This window comes from Callorhinus ursinus, unplaced genomic scaffold (genome assembly GCF_003265705.2).
Source record: "Callorhinus ursinus isolate GAN/ISIS: 27379988/994484 unplaced genomic scaffold, GSC_fseal_2.0 scaffold5, whole genome shotgun sequence".
NCBI classification, from domain to species: domain Eukaryota; kingdom Metazoa; phylum Chordata; class Mammalia; order Carnivora; family Otariidae; genus Callorhinus; species Callorhinus ursinus.
In genome coordinates, this window is record NW_027397067.1 from 63,492,215 (window position 1) to 63,518,337 (window position 26,123).

The 26,123-nt window shown below is 39.6% G+C and overlaps 1 protein-coding gene across 6 annotated transcripts in view; it reads left to right on the top strand.

The window, feature by feature from the left end:
- COL14A1 (collagen type XIV alpha 1 chain) overlaps positions 1–26,123 on the top strand; it is a 214,471-nt gene that overhangs the window by 151,926 nt on the left and 36,422 nt on the right. For all 6 annotated transcript variants that reach the window (XM_073893159.1, XM_073893157.1, XM_073893158.1 and 3 more), the window contains 5 exons: positions 791–877; positions 9,312–9,365; positions 12,871–12,966; positions 14,136–14,189; positions 14,979–15,032. In XM_073893159.1, the coding sequence (XP_073749260.1) occupies positions 791–877; positions 9,312–9,365; positions 12,871–12,966; positions 14,136–14,189; positions 14,979–15,032 (345 nt within the window). The remainder of the gene's footprint in view (positions 1–790; positions 878–9,311; positions 9,366–12,870; positions 12,967–14,135; positions 14,190–14,978; positions 15,033–26,123) is intronic.

A 26,123-nucleotide genomic window follows, 5' to 3' on the forward strand; every position in this document is an offset into this window, starting at 1 on the left:
CCTGTCCAACAGGACTGGTGAACCCTATGAAGGTCTGCAGTTTCTTATCCCGGTGCAGACTTCTTTCTGGCCAGTACTTCAAATGGGATAGCCATAGATTGCATGATAGCTGTTAGCAGGTGCTCTGTCTTCATACCCCAGTAACTCATCCAGAGATGTTAGACTGATGTTCATAATCTATCTTGTAATGTCATGTGGCAACGAAATTGTGCAAGAGCAGAAAAATGAGCTCCTATCCCAAAGCTTTAGATGGATACTGTTGGTGTTTCCTTATGTTCAACCACAGAACATGAGTCATAAGGAAAGTTGTTGCAGGGACTTGATGATGCATTTAAGCAATGTTTTTATTTTGTTTTATGTGTTTTAGTGCAGATGCAGTTGTTCTGATCGACTATCCCAACATGTTTTTTTTTAATCCTTTGAAATAGAAATAAGACAGTATTCAAGACCTTTAGTTCATAGAGTACTCCTACTCAAACGGAATGAAATAGTAACCAGAATCTCCTTTACCCACACTCTGCCTTCCTTTCTTCACTTGCATCCCCAAGCTCATTTCATCAACATCCTTTGGTAATGATGATTATCAGTGACTCACTAGACACTCATTCATTTTTCTTTAAGGAAAATATTTTGTGGGCAGGAGAGAATATTCTTTGCCTTTCCACACCAATGTTCACTTGAAAGTTTTTTTTTTTAAGTGTCTTAAATCAAAGTGTTTTCTTTGAGTCCATAAAGCTATTTGTATAGGTTTTCTTGTTAACAGTTATGCTATTTTTTTTTCTCCCTTCAGAGGGATGAGGAGACCTGCCCAGAGCTACCACATTCCTGCTCCTGTTCTGAAGTCAATACCGGAACTCTGGGACCAGCAGGCCCACCAGTAAGTCTTGCCTCATTCAGACTTAAATGTTCTTTAACAATATTCATAGTTATCACTTGTTGTGTGTCTAATATGTGCTTGCCACTGTGCTAAACACGTATTTAATCCTATGAGCAAACCAAAGCACGGAGATGTTAAGAAACTTGCCTAAAGAGGGGCACCTGGGTGGCTCAATTGGTTAAGCGTCAGCTTTTGACTCAGGTCATGATCCCAGGATCCTGGGATCGAGCCCCACCTTGGGCCCCTTGCTCAGCGGGAATCTGCTTCTCCCTTTCCCTCTACCCCCCACCCCCGACTTGTGCTCTCTGGCTCTCAGGTCATGATCTCCTGGTGTCGGGAGATTGAGCCTTACATCAGGAGTCTGCTTGAGATTCTCTCTCTCCCTCTGCCCCTCCCCTCCATGCTCTCTCTCTCTCTCTGAAAAATAAACAAATAAAAATCTTAAAATAAAATCTAAGCTTTTAGCCACAAGGCTGTATAGACTTCTTTAAAAAAAAAAAAGATTTTATTTATTTATTTGAGAGAGAGAGAGCACAAATGGGGGAAGAGGCAGAGGGAGAGGGAATTTCAGGCAGACTCCACGCCCAGCATGGACCCCAACTTGGGGCTTGATCTCAAGACGCTGAGATCATGAGCTGAGCTGAAATCAAGAGTCAACTGATTGATCCACCCTGCGCCCCTGTGGTTGTTATTTTAAATAAGACTTTCCCTTTGTGTTAGTAAGATGGAGCAATTTTTCATTTGTCTCTGAGTCATGTAAATTCCTTTCTATATAAATGCCTGTTTATAAACTTTTCTGGGATTTTGTTGTGCAGATTTTCTGCTTATTAGTTTCTAAGTGGTTTTATGTATTCTGGAAACTAATCCTTTATTAACGATATGGTTTGCAAATATCATTTCCTGGTCTGTGGCTTCCTTGTTGTTTATGGGACTTTTTATTGTCTAGAAATTTTAAATCCAATGTAGTTAAATTTAATAATTCTGTGAGCTATCATTTTTTATGTTTTTCTTTACTACTTCTTTTTAGCCACAGTTCACTTAGAAGTGTCTTTTTAAATTTCCGATCATATGTGCAATTTTATTTTTTTGTTGTATTAATTTTATTGCACTTTTTTATGGAAGATAGTCTCCATAGTACCAATTTTTGGACATTTGTTGATTCTTTGACACTTGCTTTGTGGCCTTTTGTCAAGTTTTACAGCTGTTCCCTGTATGCTTTAGAAGAATGTGTGTTTTCTAATTGTGGAGTTAAGAGTTCTAAATATAAATATCCAGTAAATCAAACTGTAAATTATGTTGCTAGAATCTTCTTTATCTGCATTAATTCTTCATCTTTCAATTGCTGAGATAGATGTTTAAAATCTTCTACTTCAATTTCAATCTGTCCAATTTTGTTTGTAATTCTGCTTTGTATATCCTGAGATTGTGTTACAGTATACGAAAAATCGAGAACAGTCATCTTGCTAATGACTCGCAATATCATTTCTCTTTTGGGTTATTTTCCGGGTATATGTATATATTTTTTATTTGAATTCAATTAGCCAACATATAGTACATCATTAGTTTCAGATGTAGAGTTCAGTGATTCATCAGTTGCATATAACACTCAGTGCTCATCACATCACCTGCCCTCCTTAATGCCCATTTTCTTCATCCTTCTAGTTTCAGCCTTTCTGTTGTCTTTAAGTTTGAGATGAGTTCTGTTTAAATAGTATATGGCTAGGTTTTGTTTTCAATCTGGTTTTGCAATTTTTTTAGAGTTTAATCCATTCATTCTGCTGTTTGTGATAATTAACGTCCTTGGGCAAATATTCCTATATCTACCACCTTACTTTTTGCTTTCTATTTGTCCCACATGATGTATATATGTGACTTCCTTGGTTGCTTGAGGTTTTATCTACTTATTTACACTTTTTGGCTTTTTGTTGTTATTCTTTTCTTCTCCCCTCCCCTAATTTGGAAATTATACTTCTCTGTAGCTGTTCTTTTAGTAATCAACGAAGAGATTTTAACAAACATATTTAGCTTGACAAAGTCTAAAAAGAATCAAGATTTTCACCCTATTTCAACAGATAGATTTTCTTGGAATTTATTTCTCTTGGATCGTCCTTTTTATAAATTATGCACTGTTGCTATTGAATATTTTTTTTTAAAGATTTTTTATTTATTTGACAGAGAGAGACACAGCGAGAGAGGGAACACAAGCAGGGGGAGTGGGAGAGGGAGAAGCAGGCCTCCCATGGAGCAGGGAGCCCAACACGGGGCTCGATCCCAGGACTCCAAGATCATGACCCGAGCCAAAGGCAGACGCTCAACGACTGAGCCACCCAGGCGCCCTGCTATCCAGTATTTTTTTAACATCACAAACTAGACATTTTATTAGCACTTGTTATAAATTACTATATGTTAAGACTTGCCTCTATACTTGCTATTTCTTTGCTCACAATATCTTCTGGTAACATTTTTATTTCTCCTGGAATATACCCTTTGGATGTTCCTTCTGTTTGTTTATTTATTTGAGAGAGAGAGAATGTGCAAGCAAGCAGGGGGAGGGTCCAAGAGAGGGGGAGAGAGATAATCTCAAGCAGACTCCCTGCTGAACACGGAGCCCTCCATGGGGCTCTATCTCAGGACCCCAAGATCATGACCTGAGCCGAAACCAAGAGTCAGACACTTAACCAACTATGACACCCAGGTGCCCCAAGATGTTCTTTTAATGAAAGACTGCTGATAGTAAATTTTCAATTTTTGTTCATCGCAAAATGCTTTTATTTCCCATATTATCAAAAGATAATTTTGATGGTTGTTACAGGGATTGTTGATTGTACTTCCTGTATTCATTGCCACTGCTTCTTTTTCATAGTAGAATTCCCCAAGTTTTAGCTAAGTACATGGCCATTCACCTAGGCACTTGACTTCTTAGCATCTGCACAAGTAGGTATCACCTTATGACCAAGTTCTGGCCAGTGAGAGAAAAGGGATATGCAGTCAACCTAGACGTTGTTCTTAAATGAAAACAAAATAACTTCCTTATCCATCCTCACCCCTCTCAACACACTACTCTGGGAACATGTGGTAGTGGTTCACTTTGGTAAGCAGTGTCCTAGAACACAGCAGAGCAATAAAATGGAAGCAACTGAACTTCCACGTTGCCTTACGTGGTAAAGCTACTCTAGTACACTGAACCGATTATCAGCTCAGATTTTAATATGAGAGAATAATAAGCCTCCTGTCTTGCTTAAAAATTTTTAATATTGACCTTAATTAAAGCAGTGAGACAACTTTCCAAACTAATAAATGGGAAAATCTTGTTTGCAAGATCCCTTTGTCTTTAGTGATCTGAAGTTTCGCTACGGTATGCTCTGGTGTGGGGTTTTGATGTAGATAATCTGCCATTTTGGAAAACTTATGACTTCATGAGTTTCGATGGCAATGTTTCTCATTAAATTTGGAGTTGAGTTTCGATGGCAATGTTTCTCGTTAAATTTGGAGTTTTCTTAGTCACTATCTCTTCGAATATTGCCTCTCTCCTATCATCTCTATTGTGTTTTTCTGAAACTCAACTGATGTATTTTTTTACTCTCACGTCTCTTAATTTTTGTTATTTATTTCTGCTTATATCTCCAGGCTTCTTCTGTGTAATTTCTTCAAATTTAGTTTCTAGTGTATTCTATATTTAGCTATGTTTAATATGGTATTTAACCTATCCATTGCATTTCTGATTTTGATGACTATATTTAGCACAGCTAGAAGTTATATTTGGTTCCTTTTCAAAACTTCTGGGCATATCTATGCTCTTTCTTCTTTTGTAATACTTCAAAACTATTTTTTCTTTCAATATTTTAAGTACAGTTTATTTTTTTATCTGATCATTTCAATATCTGCATTGTATGTGTTTCTGAGTCTGCCATTTTTTTTTCTGCTGATGTTACTCATGCTATCTTGTTTCCATATGTACTGTGTGATTTTTGGGGGGTGTATATTTGAGCTGTATTACTTGAAATTTTATCTCGGGGGATATTTTGAGCCAGTTTGGGGCTGTATTCCTCCAGAGAATATCTGTGCCTGCTTCTGCTAAGCCCCTGGGTAGACAACCAACTGAAATCCACCTTAGATGTTTGACTTTGGAGTTGTGTTTGCTCCTGACAGGCAGTATGAATTCTGATCTCTAGAACATCTGAGAATCAGCTTCTGTGTAATATTTCTTAGCAAAGATGTTTCCTACTCCTCCCATAGCTACATTGGAACATTAGAAGCAACATCTTGGTCATCCACCTGCTATTTTTAATTGTTTGTTTGTTTGTTCCCCTACCTGATTCACAGTGAAGCTTTTCAAGTTCCTCAGCTTTAAACATTTCATTTTCAGCCCTGCCCCCACCTATCATAGGCTCAAGTTCACATTTCCTTCCTTTGTGTGGGCTATACAATACAAACTCTGCAGCACTCCTGAACCATTTTCCCCATCCTCCCCCAGGGCAGTCTCTGTGCACATGCTTGCATCTCTGGTTTTTCTTTATTCTTTATTCCTGGTATTTATGCATTCAGTTCTTAATTATAACAATGTTTGTTTTATTTTAAGCAGCATTAATAAGCTTTTTTAGCTGGCGAGTTTTCAAGTTTTTTCATCTGCAATACTGCTGGAACAAGTTATAAAATATTTACATATGACCTAAGAGTCAAACTTTGTAATGAGAAAAAAGCAGCAGAGAAGTGAAAGAGAAGGGTTGAGCTCTGACTTGGAAAGAAAGATATAAAATAGGAGAAAAGTTATGAAAATTTTCAAATATTTAAAGTATAATCAACTATTCAAGAAATAGGATTTGAAACAATATGCAATAAACCCTGGCTAATGATTTAACATAGGTAAATTCTCATTCAAGAATTTACACGTGGGTATTTATTTTGTGCCAATAAAGCTACAAAACAGCTGTAGGAAGGTATGGGTGAATGAACCATATTCCCCTTGCCTAAACTAACCCTTTCTTATTTTGTGGAAATTAACATCCACAAAAATGTATTGAATTCTTGTCATGTGCTCAGTGTTGAAGGTTAAGGATAAGGTGCAAAATAAGTTACAAAAATAAAAGGCTTTTAGACATGGTGCCTCTGGCATGAATAGCTATGAGCCAAATTGTCACATCTGAACAAAACCTGCAGTGAAAAACCAATCATTAAAGATGCACAGAAAAAGTTAAAGAGTTTGTGCCAGAATGGTATATTAATTGGGATGCATTGCACTTGCTGCAAGGAACAGAAAATTCGAACTGACACAGTAGTGTAAACCATTGGGACACTTAGATATTTATCGTTTGTGCAACAGAAGATTTAGAGGTGGATGGTCCCCCAAGCTTGTCCCAGCTTCCCACTTTCTTTTCTATAGGCTTGTGGCCTCTTGATCACATTAGCCCAAAGTGACTAATGTGCCCATTCCTGGTTGCAAAGGAGGCGGGGCAAGCAAATCCGTCTTTTTCAGCCTTTGTGGTATGAGAAATAAAATGGACAAGGGAGTCAGGAAAGACTGTTTGGTAGCCAACCAACAGTGTCTGCCACTCTGGGGAAAAATAATTTGCATCCCATATAGCAGTGAAAGGTGTGGTATCCAAATATATGAGGAATTTCTACACATTAAAGAGAAGAAGACATGCAACCCATTAGAAAACTGAGTAAGATATAGAAATTGATAGTTGCATTGAGACTAAATGCACATGGGCAAATGTTATGAAAAAATGCCCCATTAAAGTAGTGTTAAGGAAAATGAAAATTAAAATAAGAGTAAAATATTATTTTTTACCAATTAGTTTGGTAAAAATGTAAAGTTTGACAACATTGTTGGGGGAGGAAAAAAAAATTTCCCTCTACTCTTCTGTATTCTTGGCTAAGACACCCCTTTAATAAAAAGATGAACAGAAGAGAAATAATCAAGAGTTTAATAACACACATACCTCCTGTTTACATGGGACATACCGAGGAAAACTGAATAACTCCCCAACATGGCTGAAGCCAGCATTTTAAATATCATCTTCAGCTAAAGACAAAAAAAAAAGGGTGGGGCTGTTAGGGATGGAGAGTCTGTTTAGGGAGGTTACCAGGAAAGGTGCAGCAAACAAGGGTGAAGCTGTTGTGCAGACCCTAGTCTCTGCCTTCTTCATAAGTAAGTTTCTAGAGATTTAGAATCATCCTTTTTTTCCTGGTACAGAAAGAGACACCTTTACAAATGGAGGCATCCCTCATAAATGTAATGTCTCTTGTAAAACTTTTACTCAGTTTTTGGTTTTCAGGGCTCCTCCTGTGTCTGCAGTTTCTTAAATAATCAGACTAAAATAATCCTTACGCCAAAGGGACACACTGTGAGGTGACAAATTCTGCTCCCCTTCAAGGTCAGGTGGTGACTAAGGTTTAGAAAAGCAGGAACCCTCTTAAACTCTTGGTAGATGAGTAAACTGGCACAGGTTTTTTGGACCACAGTTTGACAATATAATCTACCTACCAATCAAATTTCATTTATAATTCTACTTGTCGATATCCTAAATATTAACATTTGCACTTAAATATTAAAGTTTGTACTTCAGGGCTGTTTAAGGATGTTAATGGCAGAAGTGTTTAAACGGCAAAAAAAAAAAAAATGTGTGAGAAAACCCTGTTTTCAGTCATAAAAAATGGTTAAACAAGCGATTATATATCCAAGGTTTGGAAAACTACGCAACTCGGTCAGAATAAGCTAAATCATATGTTACGTCATGGAAAAGAATCTCTAAAATAATTAAGTTAAAAAACTTAGGAGTATGTAAGAAGTGTGATGTCACATATGTAATTTATAATACATCATATAATAGTACAAAAATACTATAGGTAATAGTTTCTATAGGTACATATATACATATAATAAAATTTTTTTCGAAGATTTTATTTATTTATTTGACAGAGAGAGAGATCACAAGCAGGGGGAGTGGGAGAGGGAGAAGCAGGCTTCCCATGGAGCAGGGAGCCTGATGCGGGGCTCGATCCCAGGACCCTGGGATCATGACCTGAGCCGAAGGCTAGACGCTTAACGACTGAGCCAGCCAGGCACTCCGCATATAGTGCAATTTTATAATTATATTTTAAAAGTCTGGAAGAGGGGTGCCCAGGTGGCTCACTGGGTTAAGTGTCTGCCTTCGGCTCAGGTCATGATCTCAGGATCCTGGGATCAGCCCACACAGGGCTCACTGCTCAGTGGGAGAATCTGCTTGTCCCTCTCCATCTGCCCTTCCCCCTGCTTGTGCTCACTCTCTCTCTCTCAAATAAATAAAATCTTTAAAAAAAAATTAACATCTGGAAGATAAGCAACCAGGTGTTATTGGGGAGGGGAATGAATTTAAGTGTTTAAAACAAGCTGGAAGAAACCTTAAAGGCCACCAGATCCAGTCTTTACCCAAGTGATGTGAGTGTTCTGCTGATGGTACACAAAATGCCTTTCAGGAAATAAATTGGAAACACACACTGAGAAACCTTTTCCATTTTCAGTGCGCTTTTAATCCTTCTGCTCAGGTGAAAGAGATACTCTCAATCTGGTGCACACTAATACTTACTTGTCTCCCTTTTTAACAAAGAACAAGCCCATGGCTTACAGACTTCAATAGGAACAAAGTCTAGCTAAATTTAATAACGTTATTTATAGTGTATTTTTAAGGTTACTTTCTATTCTTAATAAGTAATACATTTTCCATTAACTATAGTGCTATAATGTTTGCTTTTAAGATTAGATTTAAGTGAAATAGTGAGTCAATTGAAAAATATTCAGTGTAGACACATATATATTTACGCACATATATACAAAGAATATGTTCACAAGAGTACATATACACATACGTATGTACATGTTATTATGTACACATATACCTAGATAAGGAAAATAATATTAAGTAATTGTGCAGATGGTGCCTTAATAGGGCAAAAATATTAGGGAAAATGCAAATAACTGAAGTTTCAGTAACACTGATTAACCTTTTATGGTGTAATTAAAATAAAAATCCCAGTCTTGACTTACTGCTTCAATATGGTCACAATTAAAAAACTATTTTTATATGCTTTTTATAATTTAATTGAATAGTCTCAAAGTTGTGGTATAAGACACACCATTTTAGATTAGCAGTGTATTTTATTTGCATCCATTAATAGTAGCAGTTTTACACACTGAATTTCAAAATACTGTAGCTTTTTTTAATCTGAAAGGATTTGGCATAGAAAGCTTTCTCAAACTATGAAATCATCAGCAGGAAGAGGTGAGTCTAGGTGGCAGATTTCCAGTAAAGGATCATAATGAACATATACCATTACACAATGAGTTGGCCTTTATTCAAAATAAGAATTACATAATCCATATTCTTGAAGAAAATGGATGAAATATGCTGTTTAAGACTTGTCTTTGTGCTAATACTTAACATCTGTTCACCAGGGTGGTCCAGGGCTCCGAGGACCGAAGGGCCAACGAGGTGAACAGGGTTCAAAGGTAATGTTCTCTCTGTCTCTCTGTACCTCTGTCTCTCTCATAATTAGCAATAATATAATTTTGAAGTTCAGTACTGTTTACTCTTTGCAATCTAGAACCCTTTATGTTTTTGTGGAAAGTTGTGTCTAAGTCTTTTCCCTTAAAGACTTCTGTTTTTTCATAAAAATATTTAAGAACTTAGTGAAAGAAAGGTTGGTTTCCAGGTCAAAAATAGAATGTCAGTGTTCTGAGTGGCTTAGTTTCAAAGCTTAGTATTCTTTTGTGTATATTCTTCTCTTTCTCGACCTACAACAAAGTAAGGAGAAAACTGAATCACAACTAGGCAGCATTCCCTCCCAGGTAATTTCCCAAGTTTTAGAGTCCTACTCCCTCCCCGCTATGTATAATCAAACACACAGCTCTGTTTTCCTTTCTCACTGCCCAGGGCCACCACATGGTGTAGGCCATGCGCTGCACAAAAGCACCAGCTGAGACGACCAAGCCCTGCCAAGCCATGTCCAGGCACACGTTTTCCTACTTTGCACAAAGGCACCCTAAGGGATGGGCAGAAGCCCAGCCACTAATTGAATTCAGGCCTCACCATCTTCTATCTGGCTTTTGGCAAATCTTCTAACTGGTCTGCTGGCTCCAGTGATTTTGATTTTCGGATCGATTCTTCATATCTGCCCCCAGATTTATTTCTTTAAAGTTATGCTGGGTCATATCATGCTTTTAAATCTATAGTCATATGCTCTTGCCTTGAGAATACAGTTCACCTTCCTTGGTGTGGCATTCAAGGTTCTCTATAATTAGACTCCCCTTTTCATTTGTACCTGTTGCCCCACATGATCTCCTCTCCACCCACCTTGCAGTCTTGACTTACTGCTTCAATATGGCCACTTACTCAATTTGCATGGTATTTTTTCATGGGGAAGAGAACACTGCAAAAATTTTTACTGTAAAACTGGAAGCAAGTGCAGCAAGGTAGGAGCTAATATGGGGGGGGACGGTAAACGAAAGAAGACTGAAGGTAATGAGGCACTAGCCAACCCAAAACATGACATATCTCCTTTTTTTTTTAATTTTCTGATATTGTGACACATATCTTAGGCATAGACTTGATGTTTCTCACCTGGCTCTCTCTCTTATGGTCCTACAAGGAAGGCCAGTGATTTGAAAGCTTCTTCTCAGACAGCAATACACTGGGTCTTCCTCAGTTCCACCTCAAGGCAGTGCCCAGGAGCTCCTGCAGATTCTGGCTTCCTCCTCCCACTGGGATCCCAGCAGGATCCCATTGTTTTTCCAACATTCTCACTGGATGATGATTCTGATCATGAAGACTTATTAGGAGCTCAAAGATGTTTGATGATCCCAACAATTGACGCCTTACTTCTGATATCAGTTATCAGTTTCTTCTGTTACTCTCTCAACAGTCTCCTTAAGAACCTCACCCACAAACACATCTTCAGCTACTCCAAAATCCATCTTAGCTCAGACATCTCTCGATCCCCAGACTGTTGGACATGTCCACATGTCCATTTCCACAGGACCACTACTGAGGTGTTGGTTTTACATGATGATTTTAATGAATCACCGATATAAGTACGAAGCGGTTTTAGGAAACTGTCTTGTTAGACAAAGATCCTTACATGTCTACCAATGCCATAGTGTAGGAACAGATAAAGTATACCTTCCATATGGAAAGCCCCATGCTGTATTATTTTCCATTTTGTGGGTCCATATTTTAATTGTAGCAAACAGATAATAAGAATTTAGAAGCTTAAAGCAGCCATGCTGCTGGGCTCTCTGAGTCATTTTTGTCTCATACTGTATAGAATAAAATGAGACCACATAGTTTCTGCCCTTCTCCATTATCAGTTCCTCAATAATATTTAATTGACATATGATTAAATGATTATAAGCATTAACTAATATTTGTCAATTACCGGCTTGTTTCTTCCATCATATTTTTTAAATCTACCTCTATCTCCCCCCCTCATACACTATGTCTCTTGTAAGAATAGTTTTCATTTGTTTTCTGCATCCTCACTTCCAAGTGTTTTTTTTTTTTTTTTTTGGTACATAAATGTTCATAGTATCTTTACTTACAATAGCAAAAAACTGGAAATGATTCAAATGTTCATTAATAGGTGAATAAACAATTTTCTATATATCCATGCAGTGGAGTACCAGTCAGCAATCAAAAGGAACATACTATGGAAACATGCAACAAAATGTATGAACCTCAAAACCACTCTGACACATGAAAGAAGCAGGAACCAATGAAGTTCATAGTATATGATTCCATTTATATATAACCAGAATCATACTTAGCCTGCATATGACTTCTGTTCCTATAAGAATCCTGTAAAATTGCTCTTATTAAGGTCATCGATTACCTCCTTGTTATCAAATCCACAGGCTATGGCCTAATTCCTATCTTACTTGAGATCTCTACAGCATTTGATATGGTTGGAAACCTTTTTATTAGAAACTCCCCCGCCCCTTGGCCTTTCCTACACTGCTCAGGCTTCTCTTTTTCTCCCCTCTACCTGCTTTTCATCTCATCTCTATCAGTTTCTTCTGTTACTCTCTCAACAGTCTCCTTAAGAACCTCACCCACAAACACATCTTCAGCTACTCCAAAATCCATCTCAGCTCAGACATCTCTTGATCCCCAGACTGTTGGACATGTCCACATGGTTATCCCTATGAACCTGAAACTTAACCGACTACGCTCACAATCCGTCCCCACTTTTTCTTCTGTATTGCTTGTCCCAAGTAATGGATTCGTCAGTCTTACATTTAACATGATATCCAGGTGTTGGAAGTCTTAACTTATACTAGTTTTCACTGGAGTCCCAGAATGAGAGAAGGGCAAGAAGAAGAGGTTTAGGATGTAGTTTTTCTAGAACTAAGATTACAGAGGTGATAGACCAAGGTCCAAACTATGGAGATAAGAGCTGCTAATGTGACAGGAGTGCCTGATCCTGAGAAGAAAGAAAATCAAGTAATATTACACTGAGGGCAGGTCATTAGGCAGACATGGAAGACAGAGGAATGGTGGGGTCAAAATGAGGAAGCAAACAGGGACTGGGGGCAAAGTCTTCAGTAATGCAGGAGTGCCCCCATGATGGGTGGCTGACAGGGGTGGAGGTGGAGAGAATGTAGTTCAGCTGGATGGTATGAACCTACATGCCACGGACCAGGAGGGTGGTCTTGAAGTATTTCTGTATTTTGGATTTGTTATGGAGTGTGGGGGGTCTAGTTACTCATATAGTTGGCATAGCCTTCTTATTTATGGAAGAAAAAAATTAAAGTTGCAGCAACCCCCATGTGTTTACTCTTTTGGTTTACTGATGACATCTTGTCTGGGAGGCATGTTGTCTTGCTCTATCCTATCAGCATTTTGTGTCTTAGGAACATTCCATAAGGAAATAAATTATAAGTGCTCTAAGAAGAAATATCTGTTGAGTACCGAGAATCTAACTTACCTCTGGAATGATTATCTTCTCTTGTGTTCCAGGGACCAGAGGGCCCTCGAGGTGACACAGGCCCTCCAGGACCCCAGGGTCCCCCTGGACCCCAAGGACCAAGTGGTCTGTCCATTCAAGGAATGCCTGTGAGTAGTATGTAAACATTTGGGTGGATTTTATTGTGATCACCTTTTCATGAGTTATAAAGAGTGCACTTTTGTCTTCTGTGCTCTTTATAATGAGCCTCAGTCCCTTCCAATCCCTAAAAATAAGAATTGAGAAATGGAAGTAATAACTGAGAGTTCATGAGTACATTCATTAGCCATTTTTTTGTTAAGTGGTGAGGGTCTTTTGCAAATAGTTACATCCACACAGAGTAGGTATATCCATAAGCAATTTGTCTAAGGAGAGAAACAGGGCTATTACATGTATTGTCCTTTTTCTTGTTGGAGCAAGTCCTTAACAGATGTAATAAAATCTAGAAAGTAACAAATTCAAGTTGTTTATTATGTATTTGTAGTAATCATGGATATAGATTCATGGAAGCCATTTGTTTATGATTTTTATCTCAGTGGGCATCAAAGGACAGTGCACTTAGTTGGAGTTTTAGATTATAGACAGTGTACTTTTATACAGCCACTCTGTTTGTAAAAGCTGTTTGTATCACAGAAAACAAATTTAATGCCACTCACTGATTGTCATTAATCTTCCTCTAGGGATCAGGATTTCAAGAGTAAAACCAATTTCTGTTAAATAAAATTAATATTTGAAGCAAACAAGCCTTTTAAGCACATTTTAGCCGTCTTTCTGGGCATATGATTCTATCGCCCTCACTGAGAAATTTTCTGTTCCGGGTTATTTTCACAGTTTAGAAATCATTAGCATTCCATTTATGCAATTGCTACTACTACTAATAAGCCTTTGATAAAGTCTTGCTACCTGCCAGATTCTGTGTTTGCTTTTTCATTCATCTTTCTAGCCAAAACAAAAGCAAAACTCTAGATAGAGATGAACTCTAAAAATCTAAGCTATCAAAGTATCGAACTGTTCCATCTCTCACACAGATGTACAGTCTGGGCCCAGCCATATCAGACTGTATGTTCTGTGTTTAAACTGTTGTGCCGTATAAACGTTCAGCTCCGTGGGAATGCTTACATACAGGGGGGAGCATATGTGAGAAGTGAAACATGCCGGCTTTGGATGTTAGCGCGAAAGCAAGTTAATGTTGAAAATGTTAGCGCAGTCAGAGGAGAGAAAGAAAAGACAAAGAATTGACCCTACATGACCTTAACCCCGAATGCTTTTGGCTATTCAGGGAATGCCGGGTGCTAAAGGAGAAAAAGGAGAGACTGGCCTTCCTGGCCCACAGGTATGAGTTTTACTTTTTAGTCTGCAAAAAAAAAAAAAAAAAAATGCTTTTAGCTTGGGCCCCCTGGGTGGCTCAGTCAGCGAAACGTCCAAGTCTTGATTTCTGCTCAGGTCATGATCTCAGGGTTGTGGGATCGAGGCCCACATCAGGCTCCGTATGGAGCCTGCTTAAGATTCTCTGTTTCCTGGTGTCTGGATGGCTCAGTCATTGGGCGGCTGCCTTTGGCTCGGGTCATGGTCCCGGGGTCCTGGGACGGAGCTCCACATCGAGTTCCACATCAGGCCCCCTGCTCGGCAGGAAGCCTGCTTCTCCCTCTCCCACTCCCTGTGCTTGTGTTCCTTCTCTCACTGTGTCTCTCTCTGTCATAAAATAAATAAATAATCTTTGGGGAAAAAAAAAAGACTCTCTGTCTCCGTCTTCCTCTGCCCCTCCCCCACCAAATGTTCTTAGCTCTAGAGCCTTGCCAAGGTTAGGGGGGTGGGCAGGAAGGTGGGAAAGGCTGTAGCTTCTAAAGTCTGCTGTGACTCTAGCAGTAAGTGGCTTCTGTATTAAAGACTGTTAGCCTGTATCCATTCACTTTAGTAGTCTCTGAGAGTCATACTGATGCTCTGGAGGGCAAGCCTGGGTGGGGAACATTTCTTTCATATAAATCATTTCTGGATTCTGAATTCATCTTTATGCTATTACGTTTGTTTGGAGGTCTTGATCTATTTCAGGGAAGCTGGGTGGAAAGGCAGTTGATTTCCAATTTCTGTGACTCTGACTTTTTTTGGTCCTTGCTCTACCTAGGGTATCCCGGGAAGCATTGGTTCACCAGGACGCGATGGCTCTCCAGGCCAGAGGGTAAGGACCTGCCCAAGGTTGTTAGCACAGGAGATTCCTTACCAAGTCATTCTTTGTTTCTGATAGTTTTCTATGCAAGGAAGTCAAACTAGGTGGTTTTGTTCCTTATCATTCCTCCTCTCTGTCTACATTCTGCCTATCCTGTGTCTATTTCCCTTCACTGACATCTTCTATGTCCATTAGTTTCATCAAAACCTGAGAACGTCAATCAAACCTTCCCAAATTAGCAATACCTCTTTCTCAATGTTCCCATAACCGGAATGCAATTTGCACTGAATCGTGCCCATTGGTTTAGCAGGTTTTCCAGCTTTTTTTCAATTTTCTAGACACAAACCTAGAGGAAACCAAGGATCATAGGAGTTGAAATTTAAGTATTATGACTATGCACAGTGTTCTTCATTTATTTGCTATGTGTCAGTTTTCTAGTCTTTTAACCTGTTCGTGTGGACAGCAGTGAAAGACGTTATAAGGATGGTCAGGACAGGAGAGAGTTAACATCCAGTGTTTGTTTAGTCAGCACGTTTTCACTAAACCCAGTTTAAAGTTCTATCCTCAAAGAGTTTGTAGCTTAGTGGGAGAATACATAACCAAAGAAGAAACTGTAATGCATACTATGGATGGAGGCATTTGCAGAGCCCTATGAGGGTATTTACAAAGAATAGAAAACTAAGCCAGACTTGACAGGTTGGGGAAAGCTTCCTGGGTGAGGCACCATCGAGGCTGAGTCTCAAATGAGAGACAAAAAATGTGCATGGGAATAGGAAAGCTATTGCAAGCAGAGAACAGAATCTACAAAGGGGTGGAGATGAAGAGAAGGTGGGCCATTTCCAATATTGCACAGAGTTCAGTGTGGCTGGAGAGTAGAGTGCAGTGTGTGCATGAGTGAGTGCATATCTGTGTATACACACGTGCACACAGTTAGATTTGGAAAGACTGTCAAGAAATGAAGCTGGAGAGGTAAACACAAATTCAAGTAAATCTTTTTTTTTTCCTTAAACTGTCACTGATTTAGGATGTGGGTGGCTCCACAGTTTCCCTCAAAGGCTGAATTATATGGAGTGGCAACCACTCAGATCCAATCCAATGAAGGACAGCACATTTGGCAAGCAATGCTTATTTTTGGAACAAATTACCCACTGGGTTAGCAAATGATTGGCTGGAAGACTGACTTCTCCACTCAAACAAGACCTGCCTTTAGCTCAGGGTGGCTATATGCCTCAAGAATAAGGAAATTGTTTTTTTTCTATAGAAGCATAGTGTGGGGCCTTAAATTCCTTCCATGTTCTTTTTTTGTTTTTTCACCAAACTTTCGTTTGCTTAAAATCTGTTTAATCTTTGCCCATTAAATGGAACTACTGAGTCTGTAAATCATGTCCACGTAACTTCATCTAAAGGAGGCATTCTCTAAAAGTTAGATTTATGTAGGTTTCTTGTATATGTGGAAGGAGTATCTAGAAGTATTTATGTGCTTTGGCAAAGGGCTTAGGGCAAGATCCTGTTTGGTTACACACCTAGATTCTTCTGTGATTCCTGAAGTTCTGAAAATGGCAATTCTAAAGGTTTGGTTCAGTGAATTTACTTCATTTATCTATGCGTGGAGACAAGTCTTGGCAAAGAACTCCCAAATCAAACATATTGGATTGGTGTTTGGATCATTGGGTTTTAGAATACTTTCCTTTAAAAATTCTTTTTTTCCTTTTAAAACCAATATACCAACACAGACTTTTAATAATTATTGTGCTATTCCTTCAAGCATGTTTTCTTCTAGAGAATGAACGATCTTAGACCTGTAATAAAGTGAGGAGATATCTGTATGTGGATTTTACTGTCCTCTCTCCCTCAGTATGGAGGCAAAAAAACTTTCAGAATGTGTTCAGTTCCTATTTTGAAAAATTCTTGGATGGAAATGGACTTACTTTAAAAACTGGCTTTCAGAAGATACTCATTCTTTGCAGGGTCATGTTTAAAAAGTATTGTGCAAATTCTGTGACAGTTGTTTTAGAAAAGGACAATAGCATTCCAGTGTAGAGCTTTATGGGGTGCCATTCACACAAAATAAAATATAATGGCGCCCCCTAGAACTGGGTAACATGGAGGCCCTGTTTGAGGGAGCAGCTGCATCGATCTTATTTAATAAGATATTAGTTGAGCACTTACCTTAATTGAGCACATACTGTGTGCCAGGTTCTGTGCTCAGCCTGGAGAGAGTTGTCCCTTGCTGTCTCCAGAGAGGAAGGAACCAGAAGAAGAGAGATTTTCAATAGCTAAAGGAGGCAATTCCTAGACCATCAACCTGGAGGACATGGAAGGGTGTGGTGGTATCAGGAACATGACTCTTAACCTGGGCCAGGAAAACAAATGGGTCTTCCTCAGAGACAGCAGAGAAGGAAGGAAAAGTGGATGAAAACGGAGTTGTTTAGGTGGCTCTGATCTGTTTAGTCAAATATGTAGGGGGTTAAGGAAAGTAAAAGGTCTAAAACAATGAGATAGTTACTTAGCAGGATTGTAAAGTAGGAGGTCCTGAGCCAATATTTATGGGGATCATAGCAGATCCAGGACACGGAACACCTTGATGGAGGGCCAGGTCTTTCTGGGACAGCAGGTCTCTGTGGTTCGACAGTGGGAGAGAAGTGTTGCTGAGAGTACTAGGGACAAAACTTCATGATTATTCCTCCTCTGCCATAGCCATCTTAAAAGGCAAAGAAAAAAATTAAAGAAATAACAGTAACAACCAAGGTACAGAACAGACACTGGATGATGAGACTTCCCGCTGAAATACCTGAAAAGCCACTTCCAGAAAACAGTCCCGTTAGGCTTGACTGTCCAAGGAATTGGGAAGGCAGAGCTATTTTGTCTTTTCATCTCATTACCCCCTGAAATCACTTCCTGTTGCCGCACCTTCATTGCCCCTGATCCTGAATGAGGAAAGCCCACTCTAGACAGAGGCAGCGGTTGGAATAAATCCGTGTGATGGTGTCCAGCCAATGCCTCTCGGTCCTTGGGCTCTCTCAGGAGGTGAGAGCATGAGGCAGGCTGTAAGAGCGGTAGGTTACTCCTTCCTGCTCATCCATCTTTCTTTTTAATCTCTGTCTTCTCTTGTTGACAGGTAAGAACTCCCAGCTCAGAGGGAGCACCACCACCTTGACTGTCGGCTTAGGGAAAGGTTAGCACCTCTTTCCTAGAGCTGGTGTCAATGTTACCCCTTAATTTGGCCTGGAAGGAAGGAGAGCTTAGCAAAAATAAAAAGGAGAAGATTAAACGTCTCCTCTTTAAACAGGGAACATGTTTTCTAATGTTTTCTGGCTTATTCTGGCTTTTCCCATGGGGAATCTTTGACTCTTCGAGGCAACTCATACTAGGCACTGGGCCTGGGGCCATAAGCACGTCCAGCAAAAGTTGGACTTCTTCACTGAACAAGTCTTGGCCTCCTGCTGGCAAGTGACGGAGCACAGTGCAGGACCACGTTCTAAAAGGCAACAAGGGCTAAGAGAGGAGGTCTCAAATGTTCATGCCACAAACAGGAAATGGTCACCATGTGATGGGATGGAGGTGGTAGCTGAGAGTATGGTGGCGACCATTTGGTGATATATAAACGTATCAAATCAGCATGTTGGTGCCTTAAACTTACACAGGTCATATGTCAATTATGTCTCAATAAAGCTGAGAAGAAATTGTATATTCAAAAAATAAAAAAAAATTAAGAAGATAAATAGAAATAGAAAGCAACAGCGTAAGTCCAGATTCAACAGTTGAGTGTAGTCACCTTCCTTCCCAGCCATTCTGGCCAACAGCATTTGGGGTTCCTCTTTCTTTTTCACTGTATGTCTTGCCACTTTCCTCTTGTTCTTCCCTCTTCTTTCCTTGGTGTCTGTGACCCCAGGGTCTTCCTGTGATCTCTGAGCTCCTCTGATGAAGGGTGGGTCTGTCAGCCCCGACCCTAGACATTAGGTGGTCCTTAGTGAAACTAGGGGGAACAGGCAAGACATGGATGATGAATAGAAGAAGAAAGAACTGAAAAGGGAGGAAAACAGAAAACACAACCTCTTTTCCAGTTCTGAGGTTCACTTACGTCCAAGACCTCGAGCTTTCTGTCAAACGCTCCAAATAGAAACCGTAAAAACTATTTTCATTTTCCAATTCTTAATATGGTTAGATAAAAAAGGCAGAGAGACAAGAAATAAAAATGACAAGGAGATAGATCTTTTATGGCACCTGGAAGATAGTAATTCCTCCATTGTACGGAGGGTATTCGTTTTTAAATTCCAAGTAAACTGAATTTGGAATGCTTCCTTTGCCCCGGGTTACTGTTCTCTACATTTTCATGCCATAACCACAGCCTCCCTTTCTCAGCTGTAAAAGATGAAATAGTAAAAACAAAATCTGCATATGAATTCTGCTGAACTTGCGAGGTTATTAGAAGCAGGATGGGCCAGTGGTGAATATGATAGATTTGGGCTGTTAGCCAGGCCTGAGTTTCCTTACCGAAATGACATTGGACCAGTTACTTACTATTTCCAAGCCTCGCTTTACTCATCTGTGAAGTAGAAAAAATATTTGACTCTGTAGAGTTGCTGTGGGAATTAATTCATATAAAGAATTTCTATATAAAAAATTAATTTTAGCTAATCTTAGTACACTGTTTTCAATGTAAACCTACTTAGTCAGGACAGTATAATATTTTATAATGCCTGTGCTTGGTGTTTTAAGATGGCTTAGAAGATTTTAAAGAACTATTAAAAAAAAAAAGAGTCCGAAGAAAAAACAAGTGGTTTGTTGCTGTTGTTTAACTTTCCTGGATTCCATGCTGAAAGGACACTTGCAACATGCTTCCTTTTGATGTGGGTTCGATGTATACAAAGGCCGTTTTTGTGATGAATGTCCCATTTCATCAAAGTGAGTCGGACTTAAAATATCCTTGAGAAATGGAACTTGAGTCAGTTATCTGGATTTAATTCCTGTCGTAAATGTTAAGCGGTGATGAGAGATTCATCTAAGGAATATTTTGTTAAATACGAAGATTCAAGATAATATCCCCCTTGAGGATCTTCCTCATTCAGAAGAGGAAATGTAAAAAGCCAGCACAAAGCTAGTGGAGAGGATGATTTGATTTTCTTTCTTGTGAGTCTAGATGGGTTTTTATAAGTCAACCACAGTGATGATAATATATGCAGTTGGACCTTCACAGCTTATTTGAATGAAAATAGCAGGTATCACTACTACTAATTATTGACTAAGTGCAGGTCCTTTACAATGTTATGTTCTATAAACCTCAGAATAACCACAAATGCCAGGCACTGTTAATCCATTTTACAGATGAAGAATCTGAAGCTTAAAAAAAAATGGAAGCACTTGAACAATGCCATTCAGCTAGGAACTGTTGGAACCAGGATTATAATCCTCTCTGGCTCCAACACTGAGCTCTTTCTTTCCACAAAATTCTGTCTCATAAAGGTCACTGGCAGATTTTGCTCATGTAGAAAAGTCTTCCATTCGAGATATTTAATAAACAGGACAGAAGATACCTCGCCTAGAATTTCGGGGCTGGAAGACCCAGTTTGGGCTACTTTCTTGGTGAAGTCGAAGTTGATAATTCACACCTAGGAATATATTTCGATTACTTTTCACGTTTATTTGCATGGTGGCACAGCTGGGCACATTTGAGAACAGTTCCTGGAGGAATTTGTCATACGTTATAACCGGTTTGCAGATACTCCTATTGGAGCATAGGGTGCGGGTGATACCTGCCTTACACTCGGGTTCCAGTGCCATCCTTCAGGGTCAGGCCAGAGGCTTTATATTTGCAAACCAGCACTTCCTCAAAGTAAGGGATCAAGTCGTTTCAAGTTTTGCTGTATTTTTAAACACACTGATTCCTGGGCTTCGACCTCAGAAATTCAAATATGCAAGGTCTTGGGTGTAACTTTGGAATTTATCGTTTTAAAAAGCTAAATGGTTCTGATAATCAGCTAGGTGTTAGAATCACTGGATGGTACAGTGGGTTAGGCCTGTTGTTTCTCTAAGTAATTGCACAGAATTTTCCTGCTGTTTCAATTCAAGTCGTCACTTCAAGTTACTAAAGATATGTTTGCGTTTCTCTCTATATATACATTTAAATTATATATGTAATATATGTATATGTGAACATATTAAGAAGTATATTGTGCATATGTATGTAAATATGTGCACATGTTTATATATACATTTATACGCACACATAGGTACTGTGTGTGTGTCTGAAAATTCCCCAGGGTGGCTCAACATGGTACCACACGTAAGGACTGATCTTGGATATCTAGGCTGGGCCAGTATTTACAGAGTCTGTGGCTTTTTGGTGCCTGGCTCTTAATCTGGTGGTTGGTCTTAATCCTTTGCTGCAAGTAGCAGCCTTACTTCTTACGACTGACTGCCATGCTGATATGTCTGCTGGTGCTCACAGCAGTCTAGACCCATGCCACAGGGTGGAAATCATACAGCAGGAGTTTTCTTCGAGTGTTTCTCTAACCTTCACTGCTTGGGGTTGCTTCCTCTAAACAAACTCAGTGGATGCCAGCTATTGACAGATTGCACTATACCTGAGAGTGTGGTGTAAGTCAGAGGACCCTAACCATTGGCATGTTCCCGAATCTTAGGGTTAATATCTGTGACTCACCATTCCAGGCTTCAAAAAAGGCATGGGTGGTGTGTATCAGGATTGAGTTATGAGTTCTGAGCGCTATGTGATAGCCACATAAACATAAATATTCTAACTTCTGACTTTAATTTTAATTACAACATTCTTTGTGGGCACATCGGTTTCAGCCTTTAAACGCCATAGACAGAGAACTTAGAAACTACAAACTTTTTAAGACCCTACAGGAAATGCCCGCCACCTCAGTACATACATATATATATATGCTCCAGAGCAAGGCAAGGGAAACTGCAAAATGGACATTAAAGAATGGTTAATTAAATGTCTGTAAAACAGTACACTTTGCCAGTTTCAGCCATAGGTAAATTTAGTATTCATTCAAATATCAGTGATTTTAAGAGCAAATGTTAGGGCTGATTTCCCTTTGCTGATAAATCATAGCCAACCATAACTTAGTAACTTGCTCATAGCCATCTCTTTTCGAAAACAAATTGTAAAAATCCTTTCAAGGTTTTAGAGCAAAACTTATTTTCAGTGTGGGTTGTGGGTGCATATTAATATTTTGAGGTGGGAATCTCAGAAAAAGAAAAATGCCTGGAGCTATTCATGTTATAAAACATGCCTGTTTGTGGGTGGCTGACTTCAAGCACTTGAAAAATATATTGGTCGGCTTAAGTGAATGTCTACATTATGCTTATCACTTAATCTTCTATTCCCTGCTCTTCGTTCTTTGTTGCTTACTTGGGGTTTCCACTTTTTATGAGGGTGCTTAAGCCACAAACACATCTTCTCAGATTGGTTAGTTAATATGAAATGGAAAATTTATAGATATAGAAATGTCCTGCGAAATGAAACACATTTTTATTTGATAAGGGTTGGAGACCATTCATTCAGTGAGCTTTGATTAAAATTAAGCTGAATCACAATGCTAGAATTTGCCATTTATTTTGCCTTATAACATGCAGACATTTTACAAAGTTTTTCTTTTCACCAAGTTTATTGCTTTTGTATAAAAACCTGCTGCCCTCGCTCCTCACCCTGAGGTGAAGAGGTGAGAAGGGGGACCTGAGCCCTGGTTAAGCGTTGCCCAGCTTGAAAGGATGGCCTATAACATGAGGCCACAGTGGCCCATGAGCAGGGAGACTCATGTGATGGCCCAGTCATCCTGGGTCCCCTGATTTAAACATCTCTCCGGGAAGCCCTCTCTCCCTTCCCATGAGAAGATGAGCTATTCTTCCTACATGTTCTCTTGGAACTCTCTCGTCCATCATCATAGCACTCTGTCATTTTCTTTCGATTATTGGCTTTGCTCAAAACTGTAAACCGTAAACTGTAAACTCCTTGGAAAGACTGTCTTGTTCATCATCAGCTATCCAAATCCTACCAGAACGCACAGTACAGAGTAGCTTTGCGAATACTTTTCTAATGTGACCAATGTGTGTCTTACAACTAAAAATCTTTCAACGGTAAATTTACTCGTGTGATTAAAAAGTTAAAATGTAAAACTCTTTACATGATGAAAAATGTGAAGTTTTTATTTTCTAGGGTTAGGAAGAAACTTTGGGAAAATGGTTTGATGATGTTTCCAAACTTGTATTAAGAGTAACATCGTTTTAGTTATAACAATGTGGAACAAGTACATTTTAATTTGCAATCAGGGAAGTGGGTAACTCACAGTAACCTTAAGCATGCCTTTCTTCTTCTTTCATTTAAATTCAGTTAACCAACACATAGTAGTACATCATTAGTTTCAGATGTAGTTCAATAATTTTTCAGTTGCGTATAACACCCCGTGCTCGTCACGACACGTGCCCTCCTTAGTGCCCATCACCCAGATGCCCCATTCCTCCACCCACCTCCCTTCCAGCAGCCTGTGGATGCTGACTGCTAACGATTCAGAATTGGCCCTTCCACAGAGAATTGCCCTTGGAAATGCCACGTTGGCCCCAGTCCATGACTAACTGATATGGGTGAATGAAACCTTACCACAGGTCAACTCTGGGGTGTAACTCACACTCCAGCTCTCTCAGTGGGATAAGCTGATGGCCAGACTTCAGCGAAAGCCAGTTCTCATGCCTCTTTCCCTGCCCTCTCTTGCTTCCTTCACTACCTGGCTGGTTTCTCCCAAAAACAGTCCATCTGTAAATCAAAGGCATAACATCCGGGTCTGCTTCTAGGAAACTACCCTTAAGATATTCACTGAAATGAAATTTCAGCTTCTAGGGTACATGACTCCTGATGCCTTTCCTCTGTGCTCATGGAGGGCTCAAGAGCAAGGACAGATGACATGGCATTTCCTCCCTGCCCTATATATTTCCAGAATGATTATACCCGAGACTAATACTTATTCAGTCAACATGATAATCAGAGCATTTCTTCCAGGAGCCTCAATTTTGTTCAAATTAAACATTTTGTTAGTACCTATTTTGTGCCAGCTATGTCCTAGGAAAATATTAGGAATGGAACAAAGAATAAAACATAATCCTGCCCACTCATCTTCTGGTAGGTAGAAGAACACGAAGTGAACAAACATCTTGTCTAGTATCCTCTTTTGGTCACACTAAAGCCCTGGCATCTCCACCAAGTTTAGCTCCTGTTATGTAAGAGCATTTCTCTGTCTTCCCTTCCAGATGAGTCACACGTGGGGTCTAGAAATCAGGTGAACGCAGAACGGTTCACAACAACATCCTTTAGTGCCCCGTGGAAGAGAGCCCCAACAGATCATGGCTTTGTCATCTCCTTCCATGTGATTGGGAGGGGGGGTGGACATGCGTTCTTTCCTGCAGACCTTCCTTGGAATAATGCAGTGTTCTTTTAAGAAAATATGCCATGGCTTGCCTCCCTCTGTAAATCAAATTGCCCCTGAGTTTTGGGGTAGGCCTTGTGCTGCAGGGCTGATTGCTGGGCATCACGTTGGCCGTGTGTCGTGTAGGGGCCCACATGGGTGCGTGTGTCCTCCCCATCCACTGCTAGAAGAATTTTAGGGCAGGAAGCCAAAAAAATATCCTTTTTCAAACATCTTCTTAAATTATTGACTATGTACCCAGAGTCCATTTTTTTCTTATGTGAACTTTATTGAGGAAATAATAGATTTTTAAATTCCTTTTGAAAAAATGTTTTTAATTCCTTTTTTTTTTTTAATGGTAAGGTCTCCTAACCTCTTTTGGCCCCAACTTACCTCACTTATAACATGAAGGGATTGAACTGGAGGAGTTCTCAGGTCCTATTCATCTCTCATGTGTTCTGATTTTTTATGGCCTCTTCCCGGACATGTTATATTTAAACAACATGCAAAATGATTTCTTTCAGACTATGTCAGCATTAATTTTTGCTTTATAGTTAGCAAATCCAAGAAAAGGTGTGTGTGTGTATGTGTGTGTGTGTGTGTGTGTGTGTGTGTGTAATTTAATCTATATCAGGGTCTAAGCTGCAGTCTTCTGACTTTTTTTTTTTTAAGTAAGCTCTATGTCCAACGTGGGGCTTGAACTCATGACCCCAGGATCAAGAGTCACATGCTCTCCTGACTGAGCCAGATAGGCGCCCCCTGACTTAGTGTATTTTTGACTGAATATCTGAAATGATAAAACAGAAGTGTTAGTAAAAAAAAAACCCAAACAACTAGCTTGTGTATTAGTATAGGATAAATGCTATAACAAACAATCCTAAAATCTCAATGGTTTAATGCAGTAAAATAAAATAAAATCTGTTGTTGGTTCACAACCCTATGCTGTCAACGAGATAGAAGAGTAGGGAGATCTAGTCTCTGCTCTATATGGTCATTGAGGAACTTGGGGTCTCTCCATCTTGGGAGACTTTAATCTTCAACACATGGGCTCTGAAGTTGCTACAAAAGGTGAAAAAAAAGTGGAGGATTACCCACAGGAAATTTTCATAAGCCAGAACTGGAACTGGCCCCTTTCCATTGGCCAGAATTCAGCCCTGTGGCTCCAACGTGATTGCTGGGACAGGAGGCTGGGAATTTTGCCTCACACTGTGCCCAGGGCAGAAAAGGAAAGTCACAAATATTGGTGAGCTCTAGAATCATCAGCCTTATCTGGTTTTCAGACTTGTCAGTATTGGAGTTGGAGAGCATGCAGGAGAGGGCCTTGCTGCCCAGTGCTGTTCCTACACACTTATCCCGCCCCTCTCTTCATGCCCCCTTATGTTCCTTTCTCCCTGTTCACACACCATTTCCCTTCTTCCAGCCTCATTTTTACTCTTTTATTTGACACCTTGAGGTAGGGGGACATAATGTGAATGTGGAGGGGGAGCCATAAGAAGATGATTTTCATGGAAAAGACAAGTTCACTGGAAAACTGTCATGAGTTTCAGAAAGGGAGTTGGGGGAGGCAGCGAGTGAGCAAAGAGGGGTTGGTTTGACTTGGTTTGATTTGGTTTGAGATGGAAGTGGGTTATTCCAAAAAAAGACAAATCTGAAGACAAAAAGTTCACTTCTCCATGGA